At 53.1% G+C, this 26,075-nt stretch overlaps 1 protein-coding gene across 3 annotated transcripts; it reads left to right on the forward strand.

Moving 5' to 3' along the window:
* The first annotated feature begins 674 nt into the window (after positions 1-674).
* TBC1D24 (TBC1 domain family member 24) lies at positions 675-25,577 on the forward strand. Of its 3 annotated transcripts, XM_032460222.1 has the most exons (10): positions 675-696; positions 14,728-14,846; positions 15,695-16,774; positions 17,391-17,408; positions 17,867-18,025; positions 19,222-19,285; positions 20,301-20,396; positions 20,719-20,941; positions 21,406-21,565; positions 22,283-25,577. In XM_032460222.1, the coding sequence occupies exons 3-9, from the start codon at positions 15,810-15,812 to the stop codon at positions 21,558-21,560; spliced, it is 1,680 nt and encodes a 559-aa protein (XP_032316113.1). In that variant the 5' UTR covers positions 675-696; positions 14,728-14,846; positions 15,695-15,809; the 3' UTR covers positions 21,561-21,565; positions 22,283-25,577. The 3 variants fall into 3 exon arrangements, with proteins under 3 accessions (XP_032316113.1, XP_032316112.1, XP_032316114.1); XM_032460221.1 differs by lacking the exons at positions 675-696; positions 14,728-14,846 and having other exon boundaries at positions 15,741-16,774; positions 21,406-21,598; XM_032460223.1 differs by lacking the exons at positions 675-696; positions 14,728-14,846; positions 17,391-17,408 and having other exon boundaries at positions 15,741-16,774.
* The last annotated feature ends 498 nt before the right edge of the window (positions 25,578-26,075 follow it).

Genomic DNA, 26,075 nt, shown 5'->3' on the forward strand with positions numbered 1-26,075 from the left:
ACTGGCTCCCCCGCCCCGTGTCAAGACCTGCAGAGGGCGCTGTGACTCCTCCCCCAACGAGGACGGCGGCCTCTGGTCCTCGTCTGTCCCTCCTGTCACCTCTGCCTGCCGTGTTGGGCGTCCGTGTCCCTGTCCCTGCTGCGTCTTTGCCTGTGTTCGGCCTCTTTCTTGGCCTGTGGTGTCCCTGTCTCTTGTCTCCGTCTGGCCGTCTCTCTTGGCCTGTGCCTCAGGGCTCCACCGCTCAAGTCCCGCCCGGAGGACCCCTGCTCCCCTTCTCCGCCCGCTTGGGACCGGACGTCGTGCCCACACGGACGCGCGTTCCCAGGTCTACGCGTGACCCGGCGCGGCAGCGACTCGGGCGGGCACCCCTCCGGACTCCCGATGCTCCAGGTCTTGCTGGAGGGTAGGCCCCCGCAGCACACCCCCGACTCACTCGCGCCCCCTCCCCTCGCACCCGGGCCCTTGCTGAGCCCGCGCATGCTCCGCCGCCTCGCCGCCCGGCGTCTGTGCGCATGCCCAGGTCCACTGCGAGCAAGACCCGCGGGCGCCCCGGGTGGGCAGCTGGCGGAGAGTCTCAGCGGGGGCGGGGCCGCGCGCGCGCGTGCGCAGAAAGGCCGGCTCCCTGTCGCTCGGCTAGCTGAGGAGAAAGCGGTGTGGCCGGCGGAGGTGGGTTCGCGGCCCGCGCCGCGGGAGGAGGTAGGTGCACGGCCGGGAGGGCAGGAGATTGACGGCCCGGCGCGGGGACCGCTGGGGCTGCAGGACAGGGTGGCCAGCTGTCACTGCAGCCGGGGCGTGCTGACAGAGGGGGCGTGGGGGCCTGGCTGCGGGGCCTCGGTCCGAGGCGGGGCGCGGGGGCCGGCCGTGGCGCTGGTCGGGGGTTCAGAGCCCGCGCGCCCGGGGCCCGCGGCCGTCCGCCTGGCACTACCTGCCGCCCCCCGCCTGATACTGCCAGCCCGCCCCGAGGACCGAGCGCCAGGCGGGGCGTGAGATGGGGCCGAAGCCTGCCTCGGCGCTGCGGGACACCCACCCCAAGGGCAGAGCCCACGCCCCTCGCCAGGCGCTGTCCGCGCCCCGGCCGGCTCAGGGCGAGGCGGCTGTCGGAAAGAGCTGTCTGTGTCACTCCTTCCTTGGGGCGCTTTCCGCCTCTGCGGGGTAGGAAATCCTCTTCTGGACTCGAAATTGCAACAGATTCTCAGATAATGTTCTGCCTTTAAAGACCTGCAGCTGCTCCAGTCCCAGCCCTCCGCTAGCCCCAAGATGACACGCCCGCCCACCTGCCACCTAGGTATCTACCCAGCCTCTGAGCTCCGTCTGGCGGGTGCCGCCTTGGGTGGTCGCTGTGCCAGGCGGCAGTTGTCTTCCAGGCTGTGCCAGGGAGACAGAAGCATTTCCACAGGGCCCCTGGCACGGTGCTTTCTGAGCCTTGAGTAAGCACAGCTGGAGGTTGGGGAGGGGCTGCGTCCGGTCAGGGTCCTCCCCGGGCAAGGGTGCTAATAGCCTGGTGACCTCACTCGGGACAGATATAAATGAGCAGTGGGTCTTCTGGATTGGCTGGAGGTTGTCTAAGGACCACCTGGGCTGTGCAGAGGCACAGGCTGTTAGGTTAGCAGTGTGCCTGAAGTACAGGCCTGGGGGCCCAAGTGCTTGTGGTTGTGATACTGGTGTTGAGGTTTTCCCCCAGCTGTTTATTCCTGTCAGGAGTCTGTCTGCCTTTCCAGAGCCAACAGAAGCCCTGGAAAGTGGTTTTTCTTATTTCTGTGTATGTTTGCTGTGACTTCCAGGCAATTGCAGGGGAAAAAATGGGCAAAAAACTGTCTATTATTTGGCAGATATAGCTGTTTACCTTACTTGAGGGCAAGGGTTCCATCTTCACTTTCTTGCCCAAGCATATAGTAGCCACCTTGAAATATTGACTTAATGGCTTTAAGAAGTGTGCAGGTTCTTTTCTTTTTAAAGGATACAGGCTGGGAGAAACAAACTCAGGTAAGAAAAGATCAAAAAATCCCACAAAGGTTTTACAGTTACCATTTCTGGCCGGTGGTACTACTCCCACATGCACTTCCTTTTATGCTGAAGGTTGGTCCTCATCTAATCTTCTCAGCCCTCAGATAAAGCTGTAGGTGAAGTGCTTATCTAGTTACGAGTAGTCTGTTTAGAAGCAGACCATGTCGCATTCGTCTTTGCCTGGCAGGGAATAGGCCAGAGGTTCTCCCTGAATGGTTGTTAAAATGAACCATGGTGCAGTGGTTTTTTGTCGGGGTGAAGGATGACCTTCAGAGGATACAGAGGTAATCTGGTAATCTAGGCAGGCTTTTCATAACAATAACAAAATTCACCCCCTGAATTTGCAAGTTCCCCTGCAGGTGGGCCCCACCAGCTACCACTGATCACAGCTGCCAGGACTGTCCAGCAGGCCAGGTGACCTTGGGCACACTGTATTGCTCCTAATTCTCATTACCATCTGAGCCAACCTCAGAAAATATGTTTAAGTGTTTGCTTTTAGATGGTTTCTGGTTTAGAGTGAAGAAGGACAATGAAGCAGGTTATAAAAAAGCACTTAACATTTACCCTGTTCAGAGTTTGACCTGTTTGAGCATACCTTCTCTGTTGTGACAACTCTGTACAGGGAAGAAAGACGTCCTTTTCAACTCGAAGCAGCAGTTTCAGTGGCTGTTTCAAGTGTCACTTTCCAAAAGGAGATAACATCAAAGAAACAACACCTTATAAGACCAGTAATCAACTTGAATTCATGATTTGTTGAGTTTCATTATTCTCTCAACATACATTTATCCAAATCATACTTCACACGATGCCCTGTGTTCTGTGGCTACAAAACTGAGTGCACCTCTGCCCTTGAGGAACTTACTGTGCGGTGGGGAGATGGGCCCATGAACTTCACTGTGGTAGGTGCACCTGCAGAAATGGACAGAGCTTGATATGAGTTCAGAGGGGTAGAATCCAGCTGGCCTCTAGTGGGGGCTCCTGAGAAGGGCTTGAGTTAAATTTTGAAGAATGAATGGGAGTGGCAAGACCATGTGAGGGAAAGAGACTTCCAGGCAAAGGGACAGTGTGTGAAGTACGGGGCACACCCACCCACGGGCTGTTGGGAGAAGGGCAGTGGATAGCTCCGGTGGTTGGGGTGAAGAGAGGGAGATGAAGTTAAGGAGCTAGGCTGGCGGCAGATCAGGAAGGCTTTGAGTACCAGGCCCGAGCTTAAATTTTACCCTGATAGCCGTGGTGGGCCACTAAAGGATCTTGGGTTTGTTTGTGACTGGTTAGATTGTGCTCTCATGGGTGACCATACAGTTCTGGCCAGAATGGGCTGCTGAAGGGCTGCCCTGGGTAAAGGGTGCCTAACGGGATACTGTAACACACCTAGCAAGACAAAAGGCCCAGTACCGAGGAAGGGCAGTGGGGATCAAAAAGAGAGCAAGACCAGGAGACAATTGGCTGTGGGAATGGGAAGGGCTAGGGATAAAAGAGGACTTAGAGAACACTCCAAGACTGGCTGACTGGCAGCTGGTAGGGCCATGCCACACACAATATGCAGGAAGGGAGCAGGCCTGGGAATGGATGATGACTTTGAATACAGGGATGTTGAGCTGAGGGTGGATGAGACTTCCTGGGTATATGTTGATCTGGAGCCAAGGAGAGCAAACTGGGTTCAAAAGCATTCTGGGCACTTGTTCCTGTGTGGCACTGAAGCCAGAGAGTAGAGTGGGAGAGTGTATGGAATGAGGAAAAGAAGACCAAACCCTAGAGGTACCTAATGTTTTATGTCCATAAAACACAGAGGAAATAAAGTAACAAAACTGATTAATAAGCTCTTGCCTTTGTGGGACATGGAGGCAGAATAGTGGGTTTTTCATTTCTGTCACAGAGCCCTAGTTTGTTGGTTAAACAGCAAAATGGAAGATACTAGAGTTACAAAATCACACAATTGATTCCAGAGGCCTTCTTGTCTTGTATGTTTATTTGCCTTTTGGGAAGCTTCCAGATTGTCACTCGTCTCAAAGGACCACCTTCCCTTCCAGACAGAGGGTTGGTGCTCTCAGACCTTTCTCGCAATTAGATCTCCGAAATAAAACCTTCTGAGACATAGAGACAGATCTGAGGTTGCAGAGTTCTCTGGGTCCTCTTGCTCTCCTTCCAGGACTCCAGTTTCTGTGTAATAGATCAGCATTAGCAGCTGGTGGGAAAAATTCTTGGGGATGCAGAGGCCAGGAGCGTAGTGCCCCCTCCCCAGTCTTTCTCCCACAGTGAGGGGCACACAGGAGAGGCTGAGGAAAGGCTCATGTTGCAAAAGGAGTCTCTGTTTGCCCACAAGCCAGTGCATGGCCCTGCAGGCCTGTGCCAACCTCTGGATAAGTGCTGTTTGTTAGCAGTTACCTTTGTCTCTTATGGAACCTACTCACTTGGAGCATGTGAGACAGGATCTCCTTCTGTCTTGTGCAGTTAAATTCCCCCACCTGGCCGTGGGACCTTATCTGTCTCAGCCAGGTATTGCCCAGGGCTCTGCTGGCAGGGGTCACATGTGAGCCATTGTGGTTTCTCCCTCCATCCCGCCCAGACTGCGCTCTCCCTTTACAGGTGATTGAGAAGGCACTACACGTGGCTTGGCCTGTTTCCCATAATCTGAAACTGTGTGTTTGCCTAATTGTTACACAATTTTAATTGGATACCACACACACTAAGGGTTATTGTTTACCTATAGGTGATTCTGTTACCAATAAAAGCCCTTCTGCTGTGTAGTGTACTAAATTTATTCATTACCTGTGTCCCCACCAAAAGTTTCCCTGGTTTCTGCCCCTTCAGCCTTTCCTTGTATCAGTTTGCCATCATTCCCTGATAATCTTCTGTAATTCCTTTTTCCTCAAGGATTGTTCCAGCCTTCATAACTTGGTTAACCTGTGGGCCTTAGAAAGATCCAGGTGTATACATTAACTCCACCTGCCTCTGATTTCTTTCCCTGCCTTCCTGGACTGTCCCCTCCCCACCTCCCAGCCCACAAGAGCATTCTCCTTCCTCAGTGGCCCCATGAACCCCAGGGCTCTGTCTTGGACCCTTTGGCTTCTTGGAGCCCATGAAGCTGGACTGTAGAGCTGTCTTTGACTCTGCACCATGAATGACCCGCACCGGCCTGCCCACTTAAAGAGCTGAAGGGCTCCCCAGCCCCAAGTGGCCGTGCTCTCCAAGACCTGTCCTGTGCCCACGCTGTTTCTGCTGCTTCCTAGGCAAAGGCCTTCTCAGTGTTCAGGATCTAACTGAGGCAGGTGCTGGCTTAGGGAGGCTTTCCAGGCCCCTCTTTCCTCACAGGCTGGGCACCCGACACCCTGTACTTTTCTCTCATAGCATCTGCATCTGAGTTGGCATGGTCAGTACACCCGTGTCCCCACATCCAGAAGTTCATTGAGAGCTAGGGCTAGGCTTTACATCTTTGTATTCCAGCACTTGATGCACTGGCATTCAGGAAGTGTATCAAATGCCTATTAAAATGATTAAACCTGAAAGATTCCCTCCCACCCCAGCTCTGTTGTCAGGTCTGAAGATACTTGACTAGAGCCTGCTATGTGCCCAGCCTTCCAAGGCACACCTGTCACAGGCGCTTTGCTTGGAATTCAGACCAGTCAAGATTCTAGCTGCCAACAGCTGGGTTCTCTTCCTCTGCTTCTCATTCCATGCAGCTAGCTGATTTCTCCTGTGCCCTTTGTGGTGGTTTCCCCAGACCTACTGCTGAGCTCAGAAGATAAATACCCCAGGTTAGCAGAGCCCCATTCCAACCCCAGCCCCTGCCTGTGGGTAGACCAGACCTGGCTGGGAAAAAGGTGTTCTGCCCAAGAATGGGATTTAGGGAACCTTTTTGAGTGGCTGATAAGGTTAGGAATCTGCCCTGCTCAGGTCCCACCCATAGGCTCAGGTGCCCTGGTAAGACCTGCATTTGAACTTGTGGCCAGCGGCAGCAGTTGGCCAACCAACTGGCCTGCGGTGCTGTGACTAACACCTCCTTAATAGTTCCACCCCTTTATACCTGGCACGTGCCCTCCATTGTGTGCCATCAGCAAAGGGCCTACTATCAAGTTCCCCGTTCTCTGGCAGCCTGGTAGTCACTGTTGGAATGCCAGTCACCAGCAGTATTTGAAAAATCCCTTTGCTCTGCCTTCTCATCGTGTGAAGATGTCTGCTGGGAAGATCACACCCCTAGAACAAGTTGGCGAATATTCCGTGTTGTTATTATTTAGAATTAAATTTTTCTCTTGGGCCTAGGTGGTTTGGGATTTTCCTGAGTCTCCATCTATTTCCTTCTTTCATTTCCACCTTCCTGGTGTGAGACACCAGGGCTCAAAAGCCACAATACAGTAGAACAGCCGGACTCATTGCAGACCATCACCACAGTGTGCCAAGTTGAAACCAATTTGAATGAGGAGAGGTGGTGTGCAGGTAGGCCAACCTCAGCCCTGCCTGGGATATCGGAAGGGCTGAAAGGGCTGGTGAAGGAGAGGGCATTTGGGCCAAGGCTTGAAGCCATTTGGCCTGAGGGGAGAAAGGAGAACAGGTGCAGTTCTGCCTTTCTTACTTTCCACTGTCAAGGTTCCTGACGCTGCCACTGGAGGGCAGGTAGGGCCAGATCCTGAAGGGGGGTCAGGGGCAGGAAAGGGCTTCAGGTAGAGTGGGGCAGAGCGGGTTGAGAGTCAGAGCTGAGTTGCATTGGTGTCACAGGGAGTATGTGAAGGTTGGAAGACTTAAGGAAAGCCATTGGAGGTATGGGACTTGAGTTCACAAGAGAAATCTAGGCTGAGAAGAGGAGGGACTGCAGCAAAAGGGACATTTGAGGGACAAGAGCATCAGCAGCAGGAGAGGTAAGGAGACATATACAAGGGAGGGGCTGCAGGAGGCCCAGGGAGAGGAGAGCTGAGAACAGTGGGGTCAGCACTGGGCGCTCCAGGGAGGTAAGGGCTCAGAGGTATCAGGTCTGGCAGCTGGGTGGTGAAGGCGTGAAGGACGAGGAGGGAGGAGATGGATACAGCCTGCTCTCACCAGAAGCTTGACTGGGAAGGAAAGGAGAGACTTAGCTGGAGTGGAGTATCGGGTGCTGTGTTTGGGGGTTTGGGGGCCTGTCTGTAATGGCAGAGGGTGCACTAGAGATGCAGGAGAGTTCAGGTCCCCAGGAGCTGAGATCCAGGATCAAGGGTAGGGGAATGCAAACTGAGGGCCAGGGTCTGAGAGGAGAGTAGGCTCTTTCCTGACACCTGTTTCTGGAGGACAGTGAGAGGCGTGAAGCAGTAAGCTAGTGCGGGGAACCAGAGAGGGTGCTGGCGAGATGTGAGAGAAGGGCTGCCAGGTGGCTCTGACGGCCACAAGCAGGGTAGTCTGATTTTTTCCCCTTTGCAGTTGGTGTGCAAGAGTGGAGAAGCACGCTGTCAGACTGGCTTCTTGTGGGGGTTTTGCCTGGTAGCTGATACAGGAGCACAGGAGAGATGGGAGCTGAGGCTTGGAGGGATGGATCCAGGCTGAGCAGACAAGTAAAGCCACGAAGGACTGGTAGGTGAGGGGAGGTGGCATCATGGCAGGTGGGAGGAGGGCAGTGAATGGCTCCATGACAACTGTGAGACAGTGAGGTGTTTGTGTGTCCTCACCATAGAGCAGTTTCCTGGGCTGATGGGGTGTAGATAAAGCATTAGAGATGTAAAGGCTTCTAAAGTTGGAGAGCTTTGAGCCTGGTCTGCCTACTTGACGCTGGAATGCCCTGCACAGAGGGCAGCTAAGAGAAGGAGGCCAAGAGCTGGAATAGGGGTGGGGGCCTGGGAGAGACCCTAGCAGGAGGGGGATGGGGAGAGCACATTGCTTTCTGTCCTGGAGGAAGGGTGCATTCAGGGAGAGAATGAGGGGCGGGGGGTGTTCTTTGTCACAAACAAGTTCCAGAGCAAGAAAAGAGGTGGGAGTTGGGGGTGAAGTAGGGAAAAAGCAGGGCAGCAAAGTAAGGGAATATGGGGGATTAGTGACTGTGGCCACCCCAGTCGGTGACACCAACACCACCAGCCATCCACAGAATTGGGAATCATCCTACCGCTGAGGCCTCTGGTGTGGAGGTGAGCATCCTCAGCCCAGGGTTCCAGACAGTCTTGAAGCTGTGTCTCCCAGGCCTCCGGCAGATTCTTAAGGGTGGGGTTGAGTATTTCCCTGGCTTCTCCCCCAGGATGGATGGGAGGACTGAGCCTTTCATTAGGAAGTCAGACTTGACTTGGACTTGAGAGAAGGGTCCCAGCATAACAAGAGGCAGTTCATCCTCTGTCTCAGAATGCATCCCACTCCAGGCCTACTGTCATGTCCAGGCCCCACGCTGCCCCTTGTGGCTATCATAGGTGGATGGCCTCAGGGATATCTCCCAACCGCCCCCACTTCCTTCCACGTTCTCCCTCAGAGCACCTGCTACCATGCCTGACTCACCAGCCCAGATGCCTAGGCTGTCCCACTGGCCCTGCTCCTCTACCCAAATACCTTGCAAGCTGAGCCACATGCTTAGCCACCTGGATGAGCCCTCCCTGCCCACAGACGGGTCATCTTTCCTTCCCTGTCCTGCTGCCATGTTTTCTGCCTGACTGGCTGCCCCATGTCCCCAGACCCTGAGCATCTTAACAGGCAGCAACCGTGTCCTGTAATTTCTGTGTTTTTCTCACCTCCAGACCCTACAAACCCTGAGGGCTGGAGTAGGGCCACTAGGTGTCGAAGAATCTGTCATTCTTCTGCATCCTGTCTGGGGACTGGTGGTCTCTGAGGTTGAGGAGCTAGCTGAATAGCACATGCTCTGAATTTCACTCTGGGGAAACTTCCTGAGAGGATTGTGCATTTCTTAGTCTAGTGGAGATTCTCAAGCCTGGGACTGAGCACCTCACTGCTCCTCCTTCCTGCCCATTGTCCTGTTCTTGACCAGTCTGCAGGGCTGGAGCCTCCTTATTCTTCTTTGTTCCTGGTCTCACTCCCAGGAAACAGATGTGGAATTGCTCAGACTAGAGGGGAAGAACTGAGACACAACAGTGAAGCCACCCTGTCCTGTGGCATAGTGACTAAGGCCCAGCCAGGCTGAGCCCTGGGTCCTTGAACTGCAGCCAAGGGGTGGGGGAGACTAGGCAGGCTGGGCTGGGCAGGGGTCATGGGAGCGGGCAGGCATCATGGTGAGCACCAACCTCCCTCTGCACAGGGCTACCTCTTGCTGCGTGTTGCCCCACCAAAACCCCACCGCTGGACTGGAATTCTCTGTTCATTGCTTGGGTCTGTGCCCCCCAACATCAGGTCACCTCATCTGGTGGAATCCACCCCATCTTCATCCTCTGTGGTCAGCCTCAGCCCAGCCCTCCTTCTGCCCCCACTTCTGGACTCTGCCCTCCTTCCTCCATGGCCACAAGGGGGATTTTTCTAAAATGCAGATCTAATCATGTCACCTTCTGCTTAGGCTTTTCTCCTCCTGCTCCCTCTTGTGTAGGGGTGATGTCCAGTCTCCTAGTGCAAGTGGCATGCAAGGCCGCTGGCCCCCTCTCATCCCACCATCAGCCACTCCACGTCATCTGCCTGAAGCTCCACAGTTTGCCATGCCTTCCCTTATGCTTTTGTCCCCACCCCCATCTTTATGCACTCAGGGTAGCATTGCCCCTTCTGTAGTGCTCATGCAGAGTCAGAGCCCTGCCTTGGTGGTCACCAGCACCCTGCCTGGTCTGACTGTGTGTGCTGTCATCATTGGTCTTGAGAGCCATCTTTTACTCTCATATCCCTGGTGCCCTGCCCAGAAAAGGCAACTGAATAGAAGTTTGTCAGATGAATGGAAGTTTGGGGCAAGGGGAGCTGTAATGGAGTGCTGGGCCCTCCGGGAGAGGCAGCCTATAAGGGAGACATGGCACCCATTGTTGTCAGGTGGTTAAGATGGAATCGCCCAGGCTTAAATGTGAGGGTCTGTTTGTCACATGAAAGCAAGTTTGTTTTCAAATCCAATTGTTTGGGAAAATCATGTTCCCCACATAAGCCGTGAGAAAGGCAGAGGTCTCGTGACTCGTTGGATCCAGGGTGGTGTTTTGAGACAGCAGCGTGGCATTGAGAAGCCAGCCATGAACTGGCTGAAGAGGGAAGGTGGGCGGGGCTGACCACCCTGGGTGGCCTGTGCTCCTGAGGTGGGAGCTAGGTAGAGGACACTATGGCCTCTGTGATCACTCTGAAGGCTGACAGATCAGGGTTGGTTCTCCCTATGCCGGGGACACTCAGGTGCCTCTCTGTATCTCCTTTTCCTCATCTGTGAAGTGGAACGAATCCCTGTGCCACGAGACTGTCCTCAGGATTGGAGGAGACGGGAATGAGAGGCTAAATCACCTGGAGGTGGAATTTGTGTTCAGCAGTCCTTGAAGAAGGGTGCAGGAGGGGTCCTGCTTAACCAGTGGCATGGTCCTGGCTGTCTTTTGCCCCACTGCCCATAGTGAGGTCTTGTCCTTTCTTGCACATCCTTTCTCCTCCTGTCTGTTCCTGGTTGGAAATCTGCTTGTGAGGGCTGCACACCTGATGGAGCAGAGCTGACAGTTTCGGGGATGGGGCTGGGCTCTTTCCACCCCAGCTGGCCGCCTCCCTCTTTCTGTGGGCACACTTTGGGGGTTCACCCAAATTTGGGGGGAGGGCAGAGTTGAGGTTTATTTGAGCTCCCATGGGGTTTTCTTGTTTTCAAAACATCATCTCACAGGAACTCCGCTCCTCAGAAAGGCTGCTTTTGCCTAGGGCCTGTGTGGCTGCAGGCCAGGAGCCGCTGAAGGGGCTGCTAACACTTCAGACCTCTCTAGAGACTGATGTGAACTTGCTCTTGGCAGACCCAGGACCATGTATTTGGGCTGGAGGGTGCACTGGTCATCACCACAGGATGGGAAGCTGGAGGGAGCTGTCGCTGGCACAGCAAGATAACATTTCAGGGAAGTAGATGTCATTCATTTCCACTTAGGTTTTTATTTTTCTTTTAAAGAAATACTTGCTTTCCATTAGGTAGCCTAAACTCTCAAAACTGGTATAGTATGTGTGTGGGAAAGGAACACGAGGGTCACTGGAAGGGGCTTACGGGGTCAGGAAGCAGCAGCACAGGCAGGAAGGGGAGGTAGGTCCCTCAAAGAGGCCATTTGAAGGGGTCATTCCAAAGGGAGCAGGGGACCTTCGTGGGGCTGTGTGAGAGAACCTTGGTGGCAGCCTCCTGTGGCTGTGCCTCCCCCTTACGGAGGGGGCATGCTCAGGCTCCTCCACAGGACTGGTGGGGCATTGACTCACCAGACCCCATCACTCCACAGACATCCCAGAGCCAGTGCCAGGCCAGGGGACCCCAAGGAGCAGTAATGGTAAGAGGCCCTTGGGACATCTGAGCTGCCCTGGCGTGCCAGGCTGGACTGAGTGCTTTCTATAAACAGTCTCAGTTAATCCTCACAATTGGCTTTTAAGCACATCCGTTGGATCACATCCCTTCTCTGAGTCCCACTGCACTTAGAATAAAATGCAGACTCCTCCCTATGCACGATCCAGCCCGTGGTTGTTTCCACTGTTCTTGCCTCGCACACTGTGCTCTGGCCACACTGGATGCCCTCCTCTTCCTGGAGCACACCAGGCCTGTTCCTACCTCAGGGCCTTTGCACTCATTCTTCTCTTTGTCCAGGGTGACTTTTCCTCAGCTCTTCCGTCTGCTTCCTTATTGCTTCAGCTCAAGTTGGGAGAGGTCCACCCTGAAGATCCCAGCTAAAGTAGCCACCGCCCTCCAGACATGCTGTGTGGTGTCCCTATCTGATCACTGTCTGCAATTCTTGTGAGTTTAACGGGGTGTTAAGGGGAATTTTTCCTGTTTTCCCAGAATTGCAGGTTAGGCCCAAAGCTGAGGACAAAAAACACAAAGTTCCTTCCTACATTCCAAATTGAGGGAGCTGCAGGCAGGTGGGGCCAGCCTTCTCCCACAGGGCTGGTGGAGAGATGCCACTACAGAGAGCCAGCCCTGCCCCCACCCCCAATCTTCCACAGTGAACTTGAGACTAGGGGTGTGTGTGTGTGTGTGTGTGTGTGTGTGTGTGTGTGTGTGTGTGTGTGTGTGTGTGTGTGTGGCCTTAAGGTGAGTGCAGTGTTTGTGGTTAGGATTCATTCCCTCCCTCCCCTCCTGAGGCCAAGGGAAAGGGGTTTTCCAGGGCACCTGCTGGTAGGGCTCTGCTGGCTGGGAAGAGCGGCCAGCCTGCTGGCTGTCTGCCCTGGTTTGCCAAGGAGGCAAAGGTACATGAGAAAGAGAGTGGGCTGCCACCCGTGCCCGAGTCAGTGAGTCCAGAGTAAGAACTCGACCCTCAGGTGTTGCTTGGGGATTCATGTCTGTTGGGTGGTTCGTATTCATCACTTCCGTTTAGAGACAGGCAGCTGCTGTTCAGGGGAGAGGCATGGCTTATCTGAGGTTCGGCCAGACAGATAGCAAAGCTGGACTTTGAAGCTCAGCCTGTCTGACTTTAAATTCAATCATTTCCCACATTGACTCCTGCCTTGCTTCTCTACTCCCGACCGCCCTGGTGCCGACCAGGAAGCATGGCCTCCTTCCCAGGCCTGGCACCTTTGTCAGGAGCTGGAGGCTGTGGGGAACAGGTGAAGCCTTGTTTCCACAAGGGAGCAGGAAGTGTGGACAGTGTTGTGTGACAGCCACAAACTGCAGACAGAATAACTAGGGGAGGGTATTGCTTCAGTTCTGAAACTTACTTCTAGACCGTGCAGGTCCAACCCGGATGACTTTAGGTTTTGGTCTGTTTCCCACCTCCTGACTTTCCCTTCCCAATAGCCAGCTTAAACAGTCTCACTGGGGTCTGAATGTGTGTGCATGTAAATGCAAGAAAAGGTTTTGAACGATGTGCACTAAAATGTGAATGGTGATTGTTTTAGCTAGAAGAGGGAAGAGGATTGAGGGGTAGCTTAAACAGGACTTTACATTTTTACTCTATAATTTTGTATTATTTGACTTTATCGTGATTATGCATTCACATATATAAGCAAATAAAAAATCTACCCTGATCCCTGGTTTTATAGATGCCTGAGGAGGTCATCACGAGCCTTGTTTGCTCTGCTCCGGAAGTACCATGCTATCTTTTCGGGTGGGAGCCTGCAGAGATCTGGTGGGGCTTCTTCAGGGTCTTCTGCAAATGTCTTTGCCTTGGAGTCCCTCCGAATCCAGTGTGTTCCCAGGCCCGCTTGCTGCAGCAAATAAAACCATAGGCCTACTTCTCCCTGAAGGCCCTTTCTGAAGGAATTTGCAAGGTGCACTAATCGTTTTTGGAGTTTCCAGTTTAATATTCAACCCGAATCTGAAGCCAGTCGAGTGAGGGTTGGTGTTGTCCTGCCCAGCTCTTGTTCTGTTTATAAACATGTTTATTGCCCTGAACAGGAGCAGGTTCTATTCCCACAAGCAGGATAGGCCTGGGGTCCCCCCAGAGGCTAGCGGACTCAGAGCCTGGAATGAAGGATATAAACTCTATAGGTAACTTATCCATGGAAGATCATGGAGTGCTGGGCCTGGGCGTGGCCATGGGGATGCGAGTGGGCCTGTTGGCCTGGCCTTCACAACCTGGGAGGGGGAGCCCCTCCTGCTGTCCAGCCCAGGACAGAGCAAACAAACCAACTGCCATTTGGGTTTCTTTTCTTCTGGGGAAGAGGGTTCCAGCACTGGCAGCAGGTCCTTTTGTGGGCAAGGCTTTTCTACTGGGACATGTTAAGTAGATATCACAAATCTTATTTTAATTAATGTTTTCTGCAGAAGGATCCCTGTAAAAACAGTGTCACTGGATATATGTCCAGGGACTTGAACAGATACTTGCGCAGCCATGTTCACAGCAGTATTATTCACAACAACTAAAAGGTGGAAAAACCCAAAAGTCCATTGACAGATGAGTGGATAAACAAAATGTGTTCTATCCATACAATGGAATATTATTAACCATAATGAGGAATGAAATTCTGGTGGTGAGGGGTGAGCAGGGATGAATAGGTGGAGCACAGGATTTTTAGGGCAGCAGAAATACTTTGAATTATACTATAATCAGGATACATATCAGTTTACATTTGTCCAAACTCATAGAATGTGCAGGCAGGAATGGACCCTCATTAATCTATAGATTTGGGTGATGTGTCAGTGTAATTTCATCAGCTGTAGCAAATGTACCATCTGGTGGGGAATGTTGATAATGGGGGGCTGTGCCTGTGTGGGGCAGAGGGTGTGTGGGAAATCTCTACCATCCTCTCAATTTTACTGTAAACCTAAAATATATTCTCATACATGCTATAAACATAGGTGGACCTTGAGTACATTGTGATCAATGAAATAAGCCAGACAAGGAAGGACAAATACTGTAAGATTCCACTAGTGTGAAGTACCTGGAGTGGTCCAGTTCTTCGAAGGTGGAGTGGTAGGTGCCAGGAGTGGGGGCGAGGGAATGGAGAGTGAGTATCTAATGGGCACAGAATTCCCATTTGGGAAGATGAGAAAGTTTTAGAGATGGATGGTGGTGATGGTTGCACAACATTGTGAATGTACTTAATGCCACTGAACTGTTTAAAAACGGTTAAAGTTTGTTATGCATATTTTAACACAATAAAAAAAGCACCACATCAAGGTGCTTTCTCAAGACACCTGACTCATAGAGGCTTTACATTACAGTTCTTTCAGCTTAATGTTTTTAAAGTATTACTTGCTTTTTATATTTTCAGATGAATGTTTTCGATGCAGGAGAAACTGGAATGATCTGGTCATTTACCAGAACTCACTGAAGCAAACCCTTGTGATATCTTGACATTTGTACCATCGCAGGCAGAAAGGTTAGTCTGAGGTACGCAGGCAGACTGTTGTCTTTTGTGCTGACAGCAGTAGCCTTTGGCAAAAACAGATGTTAAACTGTGGTGTTCTGAACGGTAGGCTTCTATCTCACTGTCCACATGCAGCCGGAGTCCCAGATAGCACATTTTACCCATTTTTTTAATGTCTGCATGAATCTCATTAGTTGCCTATAATGGAGAGGCAGCACCAAATCCCCCATACTTCTGGCTCATTTGGACGCAGAAATGTCTGATTTTGAAGCTGTAATGCCTTCCATTTATTGTTCAGCCCTCATGTCTACTCACCACCAATGATTCTTCTCTGAAATACCTGCCTGAAACTAAGCTGGTATTTTTAGAACATTAAAAATGTTGGCCTCCAAATTCCAACCCAGGGACGGCTGGCAGAGTAGGTGTGTGTCTTCCTCATGATGCAAACCAGTTGAAGGCCTGAAGCCTTTGAGAACTGAAACGCAGCATCTCTTGGCTTAATGGAGTCTTCTTGACTAGTAGCTCCTCTTCAGAAGGCCCACAGGCCACAGGGTGAAGTGTGGGAGCCTTGTGGGCCACCCACCCCTGGGACAGAGAGTTGTTTTCAGCAGGGTCAGACTCTCAAAGCCCTTTCAGAAACTCATCTCTAGCCTGCCTCTCACTACCCAGAATCTGTGTGACCTATTCAGTAGCTTCATAAGCCCCAGGGAAAGAAGTTATACTCCAGAGTTCATAGTGAATTCTCAGAATATCCACTTACCTTAAATGGAAGCCTTTCTGATACTTTATAAAAAAGATTAAAACAAAAACCTGTTTTTTAAAAATGTGAACCTTCATATACATGTATTAAGCATGGCTTTTAATCCTACAGGATATAGCATGGCAAACAGGTTAGCAGAAGAGCCTCAGAGAGGGGGCTGCTGGGTTTAGCTGCTCTTTGCCCCCTCCTAGCAGCCCAGAGCCTCCTCACAGGCACACCCTGCACGATGGACTCCCCAGGGTACAACTGCTTTGTGGACAAAAACAAGATGGACACCGCCATCCAGGACCTGGGGCCCAAGGAGCTGAGCTGCACCGAACTGCAGGAGCTGAAGCAGCTGGCGCGCCAGGGCTACTGGGCCCGCAGCTACGCCCTACGGGGAAAGGTGTACCAGCGCCTGATCCGGGACATCCCTTGCCGCACAGTCACCCCCGATGCCAGTGTGTACAGTGACATTGTTGGTAAGATCGTGGGCAAGCACAGCAGTGGCAGCCTGCCTTTGCCTGAGTTTGTGGACAACACGCAGGTGCCCAGCTACTGCCTGAACACGCGGGGCGAGGGCGCTGTGCGTAAGATCCTGCTGTGCATCGCCAACCAGTTCCCGGACATCTCCTTCTGTCCTGCCCTGCCTGCGGTCGTGGCCCTGCTGCTCCACTACAGCATCGACGAGGCCGAGTGCTTCGAGAAGGCCTGCCGCATCTTGGCCTGCAACGACCCCAGCAAGAAGCTGATTGACCAGAGCTTCCTGGCCTTCGAGTCTTCCTGCATGACATTCGGGGACCTGGTGAACAAGTACTGCCAGGCAGCCCACAAGCTGATGGTGGCTGTGTCCGAGGACGTCCTGCAGGTATACGCGGACTGGCAGCGCTGGCTGTTTGGGGAGCTGCCCCTCAGCTACTTTGCTCGCGTCTTTGACGTCTTCCTGGTGGAAGGTTACAAGGTGCTGTATCGCGTCGCACTGGCCATCCTCAAATTCTTCCACAAGGTGAGAGCTGGGCAGCTGCTCGAGTCAGACAACGTGAAGCAGGACATCCGCACCTTTGTCAAGGACATTGCCAAGACTGTGTCTCCTGAGAAGCTGCTGGAGAAAGCATTTGCCATCCGCCTCTTCTCTCGGAAGGAGATTCAGCTCCTGCAGATGGCCAATGAGAAAGCTCTGAAGCAGAAGGGCATCACTGTCAAGCAGAAGAGGTAGGCAGGTCCCTTGGGGCCACAGGTGTGGCCAGCTTCAGGGCAGGGCACCAGGGCCTGGGTGGGGCGGGGCTTTGGCGGAATGCATACTGGGGGCTTGAGGTGTGAGCTTGTCCGGCCAGCCTCTGGCTCTGCCTATGGCCAGCCAGCTGGCCGGCCAGCCATCCATGCGTAGGTAGAAAACCACAGGAAAGGAGAAAGACCTACCTGGCTATAGTCACAGGCTGCTGAAGGTACAGGGTGCTGTCCTTGGGCATGGGGCCTCTGGCTGGGATGGAAGCTGGATGCTGCCCATGGCACCAGAAGGCCCAGCAGTGAGCCAGGCTGACTCCTTGAGTCATTTTAGAGCACTTGCTCCACCACTCCAGCTCCGGGCTCTCTTGCTGGCTGTTCTCCTGGCTGCCTGGCACAGCCCCCTGGGGAGCAGGCCTGGGAAGGGCCCATGTGTCCTGAGACCTTCTCAGCGGCAGGCGCTGTGACGGTGCTGTAGACGTGGAGGCCTTTCTCTTGGGCCAAAGGCAGGCATGTCCTGGGCATCAGTACTTGCCACTAACCTCCTTGTCTGTTTTATTTTTCTTCCTCTTTTCCATGTCCATTGCTTCCTCCTGTTTTTCAGTGTTTCACTTTCTAAAAGGTAGGTCTGGAAACCATGTCTCCACACTTGGCTTATCTCTGTCTTCCAGCCTGGCTGTCCCAGGGCCTGGCTGTTTGCTCTGGCTCTCAGGGCTGGCTTCTGTCTTTCTGTCTGCCTGCCTGTCTGCCTGCCTGCCTGCTGGTGCTTGGCTGGCCTTGAAGCATTGTCTTGCTGGAGCTGACTTGCTTTGTCCCATTTCTGAGAGAAAAGGTGCTTTTGTCCCCACCGGGGCTGGGTGCTCTCCCCTCTTTGTAAGCGGGATGGGAGCGGGGCTCTATGGGACAGCTCCACCCCGTGTCTCCCTGAGGGCATCTAGAACCAGGCTCTGACCTGGCTGAATAGGTGAGAAGTTTACTTTAGTCTTGACTCCCATGAGAGGCTCTGCATACCTCCAGGGTAGGGGACCGGCCAGGGCTGGGATCAGATCTGTGCTCTGAACTTCTCCCCACTCTCCCCAGGCAGTTTGTGCACCTGGCTGTTCACGCGGAGAACTTCCACTCGGAGATTGTTAGCGTGAAGGAGATGAGAGACATCTGGTCGTGGGTCCCTGAGCGGTTCGCCCTCTGCCAGCCCCTCCTGCTCTTCTCCTCACTGCAGCACGGGTACAGCTTGACCAGGTAACGCCCAGGAGGCCGGAGGAGTCTGGGCCTGCCCTCCCAAGGCCCTGAAGCCTGGGCTCCGAGGGCCAGATGGACAGTGTGGAAGGGGTTGAGTGAGCTGAGGGGCTGCCCAGCTTCTCACCCTGCCCATGCTTCCGGGAGGTCACAGTGGTAGCTGGAAATGGGCCTCTGAACGTGGGCATCCTCCCTCTTTGTGGGGGACCCTAGAATTAGGAGCCCCTTTTCTGGGCTTTTCTTACTCCTGGACCACACAAACTTCAGGGGTCCAGGCCCCCATGTAGGTAATGTGGTGATACAGGAGGCAGACTTTGCAGAGGGAGCTTTCAGAACTGTCAGAGAGGATAGCTGGAGGCAACAGGCCTTGGTCACTACTGCTCCACCCCGACTCCATCAGTCTGTAGGCCAGGTCAGCCCTGTGGGTAGTGCCTGTGCCAGGCCCTGGCAACGTCCAGGGCATTCTGGCCGGGTTCCCCCAGGGCCCACTGTCTCTCAAGGTCACTCTACCAGGTAGGACCACCCCCTTAGAGCCTTAAATGACAGGTGGCCTCAGAAGCTCTGGCTCGGGTCACAGGTGACCCTGCAGGGGATGACACAGGTGGAGCTGGCCCAGCCCACATGGCAGATACTGTCTATGACCCCACAAACATTATGGCGTAGCTAGAGCTGTATTTACCTGACTCTCACCTCTGCAGTGTGGGAGGCCTGCTGAGGGATGGCCTAGCAGGGCCATCAGGGATGCCAGCCAAGTCCTGGGCACCTGGCACCATCACAGTGGCAGCCTCAGGCCTCCTCACATGCTTTCCGGTGCTGCCCAGCTCCCAAGGACGTTCTGAGCTTTCCTAGAGCAGGGACCTGTTCCTCTGGTTCTTGCTTCCCTGAAGCGCCTGATGTTTGGCTCTGTCCACTGTGCAGCTTCTCCTCTGCATCATACCAGGCCGAGAATCCTGGGGCCTCTGACCGCTTGGCCTGCAGGCCTCCTGGCCAGTGCTCCATCTTAGCTGAGAAAAGTGCCCAGGCCAAGGTGTTGCAGTTCTTGCCCACAGTGCCTGGCTCTGTGAGTAGGTGAGGAAAAGCAGTTCCCAGGTTGGTCCACCCCCAGACAGCCTGAGTTTCTCAGACACTGTGGGTGCTGGGGAAGGGGTGCCAGGGTGATGGCTGCCATCAGGTCTGGCATGTGTGATCTCTGCCCCCAGGTTCTATTTCCAGTGTGAAGGACATGAGCCCACCCTCCTGCTCATCAAGACCACGCAAAAGGAGGTGAGGAGGGACCAGAAGGAGCCTGGGCTCCTGGCCTCTGATAAGCTCTGAGGAATCTGCTGCTCTCATGCCCCAAGGAGGGTGGGTGTTCCCTTGTACCCCCAACCCAGGCTTCCTGCGCTTTGGGGTGCAGAGCAGGGCTGGCCCTCTACAGAGAGGCGAATCCAGCCTCCTCATGTGACCACCAAGTACTCAGGGCCTCCCTGTTTCCCCTGGGGGTCCAGGCCACTACTGAAACAGCCTGGCAGTTTAGAGGAGCTTTGCAGAAATGCGTTGTGAGTGAGGCCCTGCCTCTTTTTGCAGCAGCAGTGCCAGATGAGTCGTCTGCCTTTACCTGCCTCCACCCCCTGACAAGTAGTGCTCAGGGCCTGGCTTTCTGCAGTAGCTGGCATCTGGAAAGTACCCTGAGATGTCTAGAAAAGTCAGAGCTCATGTGCCCCCATCCTAGGGGCTTCTGCTTGCATTAGAGGCTCCTTGTTCAATGGCTCCCAGACCTACACCAGTGGGAGTTATAGGTCCCTCACCTCATTCCAGACTCTGCATCCGGGTTGCCAGCAGGAGCCTGGGCATCTGCATCATAGCAGGTGACTGATTGTCAGATACTTTGTGCAAACGCTGTGCCACTTAAAGAAGTGACTCTCTAATCGAGCATTTTGTTGGCTGATGCTGGGGTTGGGAAATGTTTCCTGAGCAAGGGTACCTCCTGAAAGTTTCCATCTGAGTCACCTCCCTGGGGCTGATGCCACAACCCGAGTGTGGACATGGAGCTTACCCCCATGCCTTAGGGCCAAAGAGGGAAATGAAAATATCCCCAGGAAGCTAATGGTGGCCGAGGCAGTCCTCCCACTCTCACTGCCGGCTCACACCTACAAACTCTGACTTTCCCATACTACTCTCCACCCCTAGCCCTCAAGTGGTGAGGGTGGAGCTGTGACAACAGTACCCCCCAGCTGTACCATGGTCCCCCAGCAGGCCCTAAGCAGGGTGCAGCCTCACCCTGAGCCTTTCTCCCCAGGTGTGTGGAGCTTACCTGTCAACAGACTGGAGTGAGAGGAATAAGTTTGGAGGCAAACTGGGCTTCTTTGGGACCGGAGAATGCTTCGTGTTTAGGGTGAGTGAGTCTCCCTGCGGGAGTTACTGGGTCGACAGGCTTGACCCCCAACCCCACGTCACCCCCACTCATGTGATCCTGTTTACTTTCGTCATAGCAGTTACCACACAGGTACCTCCCTGTTCCCTTCTGGCTGGTGATCATTAGACCATGAGTGCCACGAGAGCAGGCAGGCCTTTACCCGCGCGTGCGGTGCCATCTCCCAGCCCCTGGCTCAGGGCCTCACACGGAGAGGGTGCTGATGATGGATTGTGAGGAAAAGTGGGCAGAAGGGGCTCTGCAGGGCTGGTGCCAGCTCCTTGTGCTGCCCCTTTGCCCTCAGCTGCAGCCCGAGGTCCAACGCTATGAGTGGGTGGTCATCAAACACCCGGAGCTGACCAGGCCCGTGTCCGTGGAACCCACCACCACTCTTTCCTCACTCTGCCACTCCACGTCCTCAGACCCTGCTGACCGCCTCTCACCATTCCTGGCTGCTCGGCACTTCAACCTGCCCTCCAAGACTGAGTCCTTGTTCATGGCCGGGGGCAACGATTGCCTCATCATAGGTGGGTGCCTCCCTCCGGCTCCAGCTGGGCTCCTGCCAGCCCTTGGTCACTCAGCCTGGGTGGAGGTTGCAGGGTCATGGGCAGCAAAAGCCGCTGGGCCCACCCTTGCTGACATGAGTGGTAGGTGCCTCACCTGCGAGACAGGCAGAGCCCCTATGATGGCAGAGGAAGAAAGTGTTGGGGGGTGGGGCAGGCACGAGGGGCGGGAGCAGGGACATGAGGGTGCAGGCTGGGGAAATGGGCTCATTAGCAGATCTACCCTAGAGCTTGGACCCCAGCTGAGGGCCAGGGGACTTTGGAGAGTGGAGGGTCAGCCCTGTGGTTTGAGAGAGGCCTCTGGCAGGGCTGGGGCAGGGACAGCTTCAGGACCTGCCCTGTCCATGTAGAGATGCTCAGGAGCAGGAGGAGGAGAGCCCCTGGGGCAGTGCTGGACAGAGGGCAGCCATTGACAGAGGATCCCACAGGTGGAGGGGGCGGCCAGGCGCTGTACATCGATGGGGACCTGAACCGGGGCCGCACCGGCCACTGCGACACGTTCAACAACCAGCCGCTGTGCTCTGAGAACTTCCTCATCGCTGCTGTGGAAGCCTGGGGCTTCCAAGACCCCGACACTCAGTGACAGGCGTAAGCCTCCAGTGGCCGAGCTGCTGCCGTTGGGTATGGTGGTAGCTGGCCCCTCTCTTCAGGGAAGGGGCGGTGAATGAAGACCCCACCCCAACATACATAGGTCGCACCATCAGGATGCAGCCGGGCTCTGGGAGTGGGCTGGGCAGTGATGCCAGGGCCTCAGCTGGCCAGGCCTGTCCCTCCTGGCCCTTCTCAGACCTGCCCATATTTGCTACCATCTCTACCTTGGACTCAGGCGCTGGCTGTGCTCTGTGTAGGTATTCTATGCCCAAGGCCTGGGAAGGGTGACATCTTGCAGCCTCTGAGCCTTAGTTCTGCGGGGGTAGGAAGGACGAGGCTGGAAAGGCAGAAGGATCCGGCCACCAAGTGTGGGTCCGTGGCACCCCCTGCTGGTGCCTCTTAGCATGGCTCCCAAGCGGGTTCTGCAGTCCCCTGCCTGGCCTGCTGCTGGGCAGTTCCCTAGAGATGTATTGGTCCTGAGAAGCTGACAGGTGCCCTGGGGACTGTTGCTTGACAGGAGCATCTGCCTGGAGCTTCTGACTCAGTTCCCTCCTCCCTGTGCTGGCCTCCAGGGCCTGCCTCTTGGACAGGAACTGCAAGGTGAAAGAGAGGAGGGCAGGATTGGTACAGGGCTCTGGGCCCCTCCTGAGGGAGGCCAAGGGCCAGTGGGATGAAGGGCTGGAGGGAATGTGACGTATCCTTGTGTTTCTGCAGAGCCTGAAGCTTCTCCTGGGCCTCGTGTGTTCATGCCTGGAGAGGCCACCAAGGGAGGGGCCCTCTGACTGACCCGAAACCAGCCAGCTCCATTTCCAGGGGCCTGCCCAGAGAAGCCTGGACCCATGGAGTCTTCTTCAGCCCTCCTTCTCTCCAGCCTGGGGCCTCCTTAGCTCCCTGCAAGTCCCTGCAGCTGCCCCATTTTGCTGCAGTGACCTGGGCCCCAGGATCCCATCTAGACCCCTCAGGGGCATTCTCCTCTCCCAGCCCTTCCCCCTCCCCTTCACTGGGCTCCACACGCCCGTGCGCTGGGGCTGCACCTTCCCCAGCTCCCTGCCCACGTGGCTCCTTCATGATTCTTCCCACTGTGTAGCACAAGTTCTCCCTCTGCGTCCCTCTGCCTCCCTCTGCCAGTACTGTGGTTGGCCACAGAACGTGGTTTCCCCCACCCTCCCTGCCTGGCCCTACCCTGGGCCTATGCACAGTAGGTGCCAAGTAAAGACTGGCCAGTGAGCATTGCAGGGAGCGGCCCTCTCACCCTGTGACCTCCCTCAGCTGGTCCTGAGGGCCTGGGTACCCCAGCGGGAAGAAGGGAGAAGCAGACACCCGAGCGGCTGTACCGGGACCAGGGCAGCCTGGGCCACAGATGCCAGGGGGTCTTGCCCCTCAGGTCGATTCCCACTTGGCTCTACCCCTGTCAGTGTCCCCACACACCACACCCCTGTCCTCCACACTTTGCTTGCTCTTCCCGTGGGGCTCTCATCCTCCTCTGCCCACCTGCTCATGTCTCCCCTGAGCCAGGCCATAGTGGTACAGAAAGATGGACCAGGAACCCTGTGTGACTTTGAGCAAGCCAGTGAGCCTCCCTGGAACTGTTTCCCCAACTGTAAAATGGGGCCAGTCACCCTGCTCTGCTGTCCCTATAGGACTGTTGAGAGGCTGTGAGGGGGACGGTGACTTCCTGTGGAAGGGAGAGGTTCTGGGAAGTGGTGTCACAGCACCCCCCCCCCCCACTGCAGCCCTTGCTGTCTCCCTTCCTCTGAGCCCGCACAGCCCTCATCTGTACTTCGGTGTTCATTAAACATGGTCTTGTTACATGAACTCCAGGGATCTGAATCTGGTTTCTTCAACCAGAGGGGCCTCCAGGGGCTCCCCCCAGGCATGCCACCAAGTGGGGTGCAGCCTCCTGCTTGTCAGTGTTCTATCACGGGGATGTCCTTTTAAAAACATAGCCTTTCAGAAGCAGCTGAAGGCATATCTGAGCACTTTTCACACAGCTTCCTCTGCAAACTTCCTGAACCGGGGTGTTCTTTTGCTGGTGAGTAAGTCCAGAGGACTCTCTGTGACTGCCCCAAGGGCCCCTGCCCAACCTTCCCAGAGGTCTGGCCCACAGAGGATAGTTGCTGCTTAGTCATAATTTCTGTATCATGAGATCTTTGCATGTGCATGCAAAATACTCATTGTCTTTGAATTTCATATCTTTTTACTTATTTACTAAAACTAAAAGATATGTGTGATTATTATCCTTATTATCTGATATTAGGTATTCCCAAATACGGCATAATTTATTTTGTTAATATTCTTTGTTATTCCTGATTATTTATCATTAGCTTTTGATGTTAAAAATTAGCCAAAGTTTTATGGAATTGCATAATGAGTTATCATTTGTTTTTCTAGAAACATTTGCAAGTTTGTTTTAAAAACAAAACATTGAACATAGTTTAAACCAGTCCATTAAATGATTCATCGAAGTGGACTGTATGCCTTTAAGGCTTCAGAAAATCAGTTTTCCAAAAATAACTTATAATACAAAAGTAAGTCATTTGTATTTTATAAATTTTTCAGTTTTAGTTATTTAATTAAAATTAGTATTTCAATTTTTCCTATTTGTTTAAGTTCCATGCTTAAATTTTTTTACTTTTTCAAGGCAACTTATTTTTAACACTTCTGAAGATTTCAGAAGAACTTCAACTTCCTCTTATCCATTTCCTGAAGTGACAAAGCCTTTATTATACTCTCCTTACATATTTTATATTTCATAGATTATTTTTATAACTTTATTTTGAAATAATTTTAGATTTACAGAGGAGTTTCCAGGATGGTACCAACCTCCTACATACCCTCCCCAGCTTCCCCCAGAGTTAACAGCTCACATTTATCAAAACTAAGAAATTAATATTAGTATGATGCTAGAAACGTAAACTACAGTCTTTATTCAGATTCCCTTTTTTGTTCCAGCAATAGATTTAATTTTTATAGATACTTCCTTTCCCACATTTTATTTAAATCCTGAATGTCATCAAATACACAAGACTAACACTGGTCAAAAAAAAATGGCCAGGCAGTACAGCGAATGTCTCAAACATGAATTCATATGTCTTGATTGTCCTCCCCAAAATGTCCTGTTTGCAGAAGAGGTTACCAAGTGAGGCAGCAGTGCTGAGACTGCCTCACAGGTGCTTCACACTATGCTGTCAAGTTAATAGAAAAGTGTGTGGATTTTAAAAAATAGCCTGCTGTCAAAAAAAGAAAAAAAGCATGACCTTTGTTATATTCAGGTCAGATTGTGCCGGAAACTGTTAGGTGCAGTGTCACATTACTGTCGCTAGGGCTGAAATGCCTCCCACATGTGCAGAGGACCCCATTTCACGTGACCATATGGAATTTATCAAGGCCGTGCTTGGGACAGAGGAAGCAGAATCAGTGGACCCACTGTCATGCAGACACTCTGACCCATGTCATGACAGAACACAACAAACAAAAGGCTTCTGCTTTAGATCGCTGAAGCCCCAGGCATGGCTGCTCAGCTCGGTTTGCCAGTTATAAGCGCCCCTGGCCAGAGGCAGCCTACGGGTCTGATCTCATCCATCGGTGCCATCGATAGCACGGGGAAGTTCACACAATCCAAGCTGTCCTGTCCCCTGTTTTTATCTTCCCGTGAAGACGGAGGGACACATCTCTGTCCTATTACTTCCTGAAGTGCATTGACTGGCTAAGGACATGTTTTGTCAAAAGCTTGCAAGCTAAAGATGGAAGAGAAAAAAAGTTGTGTGACTAATTTTACTCTCTTGTTCTTACGTAGGATAGTTATTGGTTGAAAAATGGATTGCTGGGCTGACATTGTGGAGCATTTCAATGAATGTAATAGAAATTCCAAGGACCTTGTGAAGATATATGTAGTGAGTGAATGTGTGGCTTTGAAGCAAAATCTAACTTTGGAAAAGTGAAAATAAGTGACTTAGTAATATGTTTGGTCAGTGTTAATTTGAGTCCTAAATAAACAAATGGATCAACATCAGTGTGAAATACTTGATATGGAAACGTTTCCGTGAGGTGGGGGTTCCTGAGTGCATTATCTCCAGGACGGACAACATCCAAGGAGAAGGAAGCACTGGACGTGAATTTAAGGGGCTGCAGTAGCTGATCGTGATCCATGCTGAGAAGTTTCTCCATTACAGAGAGAGATACCCAGCTGCTTTTCTCCTTTGACGAGTGCCAGCCAAGTCTTTCCCTGATCTGTCTTGTTTACTCTTGTTCCCGGCGCCTGTCACATGGACGTGCTCCATAAATGTGAGGAATGGCCATCAGGAATCATGGTCCAAACTTCTCAGCCAAGAATTGCATGCATCCCTGTCAGGTGTAAAATTCAGTGTCCAAAGTCATACCCCTTCCAAATGAGAACATTTTACCTGGAAGTTTATAGAAGTCAATATTTATGTCTTTTCTAATACCTTGTGTTTTAATTGGGTGTACATATATAACATCAGGGAGAACATAAGACCTACTTTCTCTG

This window comes from Camelus ferus, chromosome 18 (genome assembly GCF_009834535.1).
Source record: "Camelus ferus isolate YT-003-E chromosome 18, BCGSAC_Cfer_1.0, whole genome shotgun sequence".
Lineage (NCBI taxonomy): Eukaryota > Metazoa > Chordata > Mammalia > Artiodactyla > Camelidae > Camelus > Camelus ferus.

Excerpts from the sequence above, each read along its gene's own strand:
- TBC1D24 (XM_032460222.1), top strand. The coding sequence starts at position 15,810 with ATGGACTCCCCAGGGTACAACTGCTTTGTGGACAAAAACAAGATGGAC. Across the intron at positions 19,286-20,300 it reads TCAAGACCACGCAAAAGGAG|GTGTGTGGAGCTTACCTGTC; the intron begins GTGAGGAGGGAC and ends CTTTCTCCCCAG. Across the intron at positions 20,942-21,405 it reads CAACGATTGCCTCATCATAG|GTGGAGGGGGCGGCCAGGCG; the intron begins GTGGGTGCCTCC and ends AGGATCCCACAG.